This window comes from Empidonax traillii, unplaced genomic scaffold (genome assembly GCF_003031625.1).
Source record: "Empidonax traillii isolate 1590-97213 ecotype Southwest subspecies unplaced genomic scaffold, ASM303162v1 scaffold13:size3042203, whole genome shotgun sequence".
Taxonomy (NCBI): Eukaryota; Metazoa; Chordata; class Aves; order Passeriformes; family Tyrannidae; genus Empidonax; species Empidonax traillii.
Genome location: NW_020955206.1, coordinates 2,156,112 through 2,163,568, shown reverse-complemented (window position 1 = coordinate 2,163,568; position 7,457 = coordinate 2,156,112). Strand labels below are relative to the sequence as shown.

The 7,457-nt window shown below is 44.3% G+C and overlaps 1 protein-coding gene across 1 annotated transcript; it reads right to left on the bottom strand.

The window, feature by feature from the left end:
- Positions 1–250: 250 nt before the first annotated feature.
- HSBP1 (heat shock factor binding protein 1) lies at positions 251–3,467 on the bottom strand. Its single transcript, XM_027890874.1, has 4 exons — positions 3,367–3,467; positions 2,611–2,677; positions 2,372–2,491; positions 251–1,183 (listed from the first exon to the last, which is right to left on the bottom strand). Exons 1-3 carry the CDS (start codon positions 3,409–3,411, stop codon positions 2,373–2,375), a joined length of 231 nt encoding a protein of 76 aa, XP_027746675.1. The 5' UTR covers positions 3,412–3,467; the 3' UTR covers positions 251–1,183; position 2,372.
- Positions 3,468–7,457: the final 3,990 nt, after the last annotated feature.

Here is a 7,457-nt window from a genome sequence, read left to right as displayed (position 1 = left end):
TGCCACCAGTGCCCGCCGAAATTTGGGGTTGAAGCTGGAGGAGCAATGCAAGGATTGTCAGGGATAGCTGACAAGGGTCATTTTTCTTCACAAGTGACACAGTACAGACTCTCCCAAACACAGTTTTCACTGCCAAAATACTCTATAATGTAACCCATGAAACTGCAGGCCCATAAAGGTGGATATGATTAGAAAAGCAAACACTCCTCTAAACCAAGCATTGTGAAGAGGTGCAGATAGCTGCTATTCCAAGAGAAGCAAGGCTTTAAAAATCTAACTGGATTCTGTCATTTTTGTTCAATATACCACTGCTTTGCTACTAAACTGTTTTGTCCAAGGAGCCAGTGATTTAAACTGAAAGCCCACATGCACTCTAAAAACACCATCCCTGTTCTGTCCAGCATCACCACTTCGACCACAATTCCTGTTCAAAGGTGATGCCAAAGGACACGTGGACAGTTTCAAAGCGGAGTGTTAAAAAACTTCAATCCCATAGTGAGACTGTTCATAGTTAAGAGTTCCTTGCCTGCCCAGATGTCCCAGACGTGAGTGGCAGTGGTTGCTCAGCTGTGCACAGATGGTAGATCTTTATTTCTGGTCTGTGTTCCAGGAACACACAGCTCAGGTAATACCTGGAGCAGGAGGGATGGTTTCGATGTCCAGTGTCTCATGTTTCCAAATCCACCTTATTACAGGTATGAAAAACCAACACATAAACCCCAACTAGTGAGTGCCTGATGCTTAGAACTAAAGACTAATGCTAAGTTTCAATCTTGTGCTTCACTCCACAAAGTCACACAGGACAAGGCAAGGTTCCCATTTAGTGGGAGTCACTAAATGCTGAGCTATCAAACATGAAACATTTAGAAAAGTACAGGGAAGAGAAAAAAGTGACTTCACGAAAAAAATGCACCCAGTAGTTGAGATCCATAAGATCTGTGTTTTAATAACACAACCAATTGATCCTCGTTAACAAGAATTAAAAAAAGTGAAATTACAGTACACAAATCAAAATATAAACTACCCTACCCCAACTATACAATGTACATTAGGAATGCAAGCTCTGTAACAATATAAAAATGCTTTTACACACAGGAGTTGCAAAAAGCCATTCTGTAATTCCAAGGATTTGTAGAAAAAAGAAAAAATCAACTTCCAAGATTCATCTGGAGTTATTGGCAACCTGTTGGGGAAAAATAATAAGAAAACAGATTAAAGAGAATCATGTTCCTCAGAAATTTTCATCTGGGGAATTCAGGCCAAGGGAAATGACAGAGGGCAATGAAGCCTGTAAGAGTTTGGGTTTTTTGTAAAAGTAAAAATAAGTATCTTAACAAGCCAAAAAATATCTGTCCCAAACACTATACAGGCTGCATAGAATGCAAGACATGACCTCAAAATCTCAAGCCTAAGAGAGGTTGAGACATGTCTGTCTTAGTCACTCTTTAAATCTAACATGAAACATGTAGTATTTTATTTACCAGTTGCCTTACATGGATTACAAAAATCAAGTTGTCCACAAATTGAAGTGAAATCTCAGTGCCCAGACACCATAGTTAAGCACCACCCTCCCCTTGTTTATGCTGTAACAGTCCTGGCACCTGCATTGCTCCATTTCCCTCAAATGCCTCCAGCAATTTTAAATGCTGTCTTGTGCTGCCCTGTCACCTGAACGTATCTACGTGTTTTTGGACTGGATTTTGAGCTGCCAAGAGGATGAAGCATCTATTCCTCCAATGTTTCTGTAACACAGGGGCAGGTTATCAATGAAGAAATTACATAATAATATATGATATCACATTTTCCTTTCAGTAAGAAATTTTTTTCTCCAAGGAATGTTGCCCTAGGACACGTCTTGCCTCATCCCTGCAATGCCCTGTGTGAGTCACTACTCCCTGCAAGCTCCTCACTTACACACAGGAGGAATTTACAGCCCCTGTGACTCCACCACCTCCCTGGGCAGCCCCTTCCAAAGCCTGACCACCCTTTCCATGAAGAAATTCTTGCTGATGTCCAACCTGAACTTCCCCTGGCACAGCTTGAGGCCGTTTCCTCTCCTCCCGTCCCTTGTTCCCTGGGAGCAGAGCCCAACCTCCCCCGGCTCCCCCCTCCTGTCAGGGAGTTTGCAGAGAGTGAGAAGGTCCCCCCTGAGCCTCCTTTTCTCCAGGCTGAGCCCCCTCAGCTTCCTCAGTTGCTCTCCAGACACTCCTCCAGCTCCACTGCCCTTCCCTGGACACGCTCTCTGCACACAGCACAATTCCCCACTTCTGCTCTGCACAAATCCCACCTCACAAGCCAAAGAAAAGAGTTCCACCTGTCAAAGCCAGTAATTTCAAGGGTTTGTTTCAAGGACAACCAGGGCCTGTCTCACTTTAGCTCTTGTTGGGGGCCGGGGTCTTGTTCTCCCCCTCCAGCTCCTCCACCCCCGCCTGCGTCATGAGGTCAGCGATGTTCTTCTCCAGGTCATCGATGCGACAGCTCATGTCATCGAGGGCACAGGGGTCAAGGAAACCACACCACAGATTTACCTCACAAATCCCACTGGCAAACAGACCTTATGATATTTATTGCACAGCACCCGAGCTTAAAAAAAAAAAAAAAAAAGGATATTTCTTCCGATGATTTGGTCAGACATGGTCTGAAATTTGTCCTGCATTTGCTGCAGCAGTGTCTGCACCTGATAGAAAGGGAGAAAAGAAATGTTTTGCTTTCATTAGAGGCTGTTGCATTACCTAATCTAATATAACGATGTAGCTACAATTTTCTTTCTTTGCTGAGCACAAGCGTGCCCAAACTCTGCATGTAATTATATATGTATGTAAAAATGGTACTTAAATATATATATATATTTACATAAATATATATATATATGTATACATAGAGGACAACTGAGGCTTACAGTAAACATTAGAGTAAACATTGGTTGAGCACTGAACAGGCTCCCCAACAGCACCAAGCCTGTGAGTTCAAGCAGCATCTGGACAGCGCTCTGAGGCACAGATTTCTGGGGTGTCCAGTGCAGGGCCAGGAGTTGGCCTCGATGATCCTTGTGGGTCCCTTCCAACTCTGAATATCCTATGACTTGTAAGACCTAAAAAAACGCCCGTGTTTTCACAGCCGGGGCTAAACCCCACAAGGGCTGTTTCCGCATCCTGTTAAACCCCCACCGGGGCCCTTTTGCTTCTCGGTACCACAGAACCCCCGGAACGGCTGGGGGATGAGGGGACCTTTACAGCCCATCCCGCCCCAACCCGATGCCACGGGGACGGGCGCCTTCCCCGGACCCGGCTGCTCCGAGCCCCGTCCGACCGGCCCCTGCCGCCCCGCTGCCCTCCCCGGAGCCCTCCCCGTCCCCCTGTCCCTCACCACGGCCGTCAGGTCCTGCACGCTCTTGGGGTCGGTCTCGGCCATGGTCGCTCCGCTCCGCCTGCGCCTCTTCCGGGCCGCGCCCGCCTCTTCCGCCGCCTCTCGCGAGAGCCGCGGGGCACTGTGGGAGTTGTAGTCCTCGCCCTCAGGTGTCCCACCCGGCCGGCATCCCAAAGATTTTTCGCTCTTTATAAGTTTCAGAACACAAAGGCGTTGGTGTTCATTGCCTACGAGTTACGTATTTCTCTCGTTAATTAGAATTCTATCCTCTGTTGGTTAATGGTTCTCTCCTCCCGTGCTGATTAGAGCCGAGTCTTCCTCCTCTTTCTTGGGTTTCTCGGGTCTGTGGTCACCATCTTCCCTTCATAGAGTCGCCTGTTGCCCAGTTCGGAGCTGATTCATCATAGTCACTCAATTATCTTTATCAGCTTCTTCCTTATCTTGAGAGTTCTGCCAAACATCCTTGTGGCCCATTCAATTCTGCATCCTCTGTGCCCGCCATCAGTGTTGCATCCTTGTCCCCAAGGTTAACATCCCCAACCTGGGGATGTTAACCCCCCACCCCCCAGGTCTGAGATCACTGGAGAATGCCCAGCCCTAAACCTCAACATGTTCTACCAACAAGTAATTTGTCTTTTTAACACCTGGACATCACCCAGTGCTTTTTGGATCTGCCCGTTTCACTGATTAAATCTCCCTTCTTGTTGATTATGCTTGAAAGCCTAGATGGTGGTGCCAGACTCTTTTTGGTGGTGCTCAATGACAGGATGAGGAGCAATGGCCATAAACTAAAAGGCAAGAATTTCCTTCCTCAACATGAGGAAGAACTTGTTTATAATGAGGGTGGCAGATCCCTGGAACAGCTGCCCAGGGAGAGTGTGGAGTCTCCCTCTCTGGAGACATTCCAAACCCACCTGGACACGTTCCTGTGTCACTTGCTCCAGGTGACCCTGCCTTGGCAGGGTTGTTGGACTGGGTGATCTCCAGAGGTCCCTTCCAACCCCAACTACTCTGTGATTCAGATTAAATCCATGCCCACCCCAGATTAGTGACATACTCTTTAAGATACCATAAAGCTCCACGGGATGGATTTGGGGATGGACACACATTACCTAAGTGTCATTTTATAGCTTTTTAAACCCAAACTGCTCATATTTAGATTTTGGTTGTGAAACAAGCACATGTTCACACACTCTGGTTATTGTGTACCCAGACAAGATCTGAACTTAAGAACCACATTGCATATGAATCTGTAAATGGAGAACGTTTAACAATCCCATTGAATACCAGCCTGTAAATGAGGAGTGTTTCCCACTCACAGCAGGTGGTTCTCAAATGTCTGCTTCCCCCTGGAAGGTGACACGATGTGCTGACACGCTCCACCTCATCCCACGGCCAGGAACAAACCTGAGCTGCAGGCTCTTTGCATTATTAATGTGCCATTTGGAGCACTGCAGGAATCATTAAAAAAAACTATTTAGTGCCAGTTTGGGGGGATTTTGTTGTCTTTTTAAAAGTAAATATGGCTTCTGGTACTGAAAAATGCTGAGAAATTTTCTCCCCTTCATTTGGTTGATGTGCTTAGGAAAGGTGATTGTTTTCAGAACTGCTGTTTGGAATCAGATAAACTGTTGTAAAAAGCCCCTTCGAACAGACCCAGATCTGGTCCCTTGGTGCTGTGATGTGACCTCACCCCTTTGTTCCAACCTGTCACCAACTGTGGCAGGTTTGGATACATCTGATCCCTCTTTCAGCTCAAACATCCCAATTCCATGTTCCATTTTAGGGTCTGGACAAGCCGTAGATGGTTTTGACGTATAACTTAAACAGAAATCCATTAACCAGTCCTTGTTATGCAGGAGTCAGATCTGACTGATGCAATGATTCCTCAGGCCACGAAGGTTTTTAACACGTGTCAAACGGCTTCACACTTGTTCTCACCACTGAAAATCTTTTTTCAGGTTAGGATAAAATATTTTTGTCATTTGTTTGCTTTCTGGAATGGTATAGATAAACAATGAGGGACATTTTGCAGGGTCTTGTCTCCTTTTTGAGGCTGCACTGAAAGAAAATGCTATGCAAGGAGGACTGGTGGGATTAATGACCCTTTCACAGTCGTGGTGGGAGATTACTCAGATGAATGGAGCTGCAGAAGGCTAAATTCTCTTGCTGGCTTTTTACTGACAAAGTCTTAATTTAAAGTATATAGGGGATGAGGAACTTTACAATTTACAAAGAGCCTGTTGTTTTCCTTAAAATCGAGGGAATGTACAAAGATAAATTTAAACACAGTTAATGAAACTCCTTTAAAATACAGGGATATGCAGTTCCAATGCAGAACAGCTGGACCTCCTACAGCAGTAGGTTGTGGCAGGCTTTGGACAAAAGCAGCACATTTTCAGTATTCCAGAGAACTCAGAATGAACTTTGCCTTTGTGGAGCCATGGTAGGGATTTCTGGTACTGGTGTCTTTAGGTCTAATCCAGTTCCTGTGTCCTTTGGTGAAGTAGGATTAGAGCTCAACAACTTGAAAAGAAAAAAAAAAAAAGACTATTAATTTAACAGCTTACTTTTTGTGCCAGTTAATGCCCAAATCACTTGAAATAGTTATTGCTGTAGAATTAATTCTACGTTTGTTGTCAGGCCTTCCTTCCAGTAATCATGACCCAGGGACTGGGAGACATCCAGTGAAATCTAAATTCAAAAAGGCACAGTAACATTTCCCAAAGGTGAGTTTTGCCAAGACAGTTGTTTTTGCAAAGAGCCCATTCTTAGCAAAACCACTTCTCTTGATTCTGTACTGGCCTCAGAGATCTGTGGTCCTGTATTTATGTCTTTTTTTAACAGCAGTTCTGCCAGAGGACCTCATTCCTGGTGGAATTCTAGTGCATTAGCTCAGTAGTAACAGCTAGAAAAGATGAAATTATTATATCTGTGTGTTGTGTGAGGCAATAAATAGCAACTATACTTTAATTGCTTTGACTATCAGATCTTATTTGGGCTCCCTGATGACTTTCAGATAATTGTGGTTGTTTTCATACAGAGATTGTGCTCTCAAACTGTTACAGCTCCTCTGTTCCTTCATTTCAGAGTGCTGAGTTTATGGATCTTAAGATACTTAGCACATAAAATCACAGGTTTTATTCTTTTTTATTCAAGCCCAAGATTTACAATGAAATCTTGAGATTAAATTTTAATATCTCAGTTACAACCTGAGTTGCTCATGGCAGAAATTCTTGGGAAAATAGAAAAAATAGGGCACAGAGAATTTATTTATTACTTCCAAAGCAATGACACTCCTTAGAGGCTGTTAAATATACACGAGGCCAGAACATATTAAAAAAAGAGCTGTTCTTAGGAAACAACTGTCAGGGGGAAAGTAAATGTTCAGTACCATGACTTGTGGATATTTAACTGATAAAACACAAATTATGGAAACGGCAAACCCAGGTCAGGAATAAATGTGAGAGTGATTTGTATTAAAGCAAAAACAATTCACTGGGCTTCTTTTTTAGATTATTCTTCAGCAGCTAAAACAACTTGGTTTTGCATGCATAGCTTCATGCAGTGTGAACCATGCACCAAAATGAGATATTTTTCTTCTCACATACAATCATAACAAATAGAAGACCTGAGTGCTGGTTTTGCAGCCTTTGAATTTCCGGGCTAATCAATCAAGCCAAGGAATTACTTGAAGGTTCAGAAGGGTTTAGCGCAACAAAGTTATTTTATGGTTTGACTCATGGAGAGATAAGCCTGTCTTTACAGTTCTAACTTGTTAATTAGCCCTGTCTTCTTCTTTACCCAAAAAGGAACGTGCACTGAGAGCCTGATCCTGCAAGTTGCTGATTATCAAGCAGCTGCCATATGGAACTGCAGGTGCTGAGCACCTCAGGATCGAGCCACGCTTGTTCTGCAGGCCGAGGTCCCCTCAAAAGGGGACAAAAACACAGCCTGCCAAACTCCAGGCGTTTCCTTGAGGAAGACACCCAAGGTTAGAATGTCTGGGTGAAATACAAAAAGTGCTGTCGGAGATGTTTTGGGCTCCAAATGAGGTGATAGTATTTAATCTCAGCTGGGAAGCTGGAAAG

What these genes read in the sequence shown, in the direction of transcription:
- HSBP1 (XM_027890874.1), bottom strand. Translation starts at nt 3,411, where the DNA reads ATGGCCGAGACCGACCCCAAGAGCGTGCAGGACCTGACGGCCGTG. An exon ending in TGCAGGACCTGACGGCCGTG is followed by an intron (nt 2,678 to 3,366) that starts GTGAGGGACAGG and finishes CCTTTCTATCAG; the next exon opens with GTGCAGACACTGCTGCAGCA. An exon ending in TGACCAAATCATCGGAAGAA is followed by an intron (nt 2,492 to 2,610) that starts ATATCCTTTTTT and finishes ACCCCTGTGCCC; the next exon opens with TCGATGACATGAGCTGTCGC.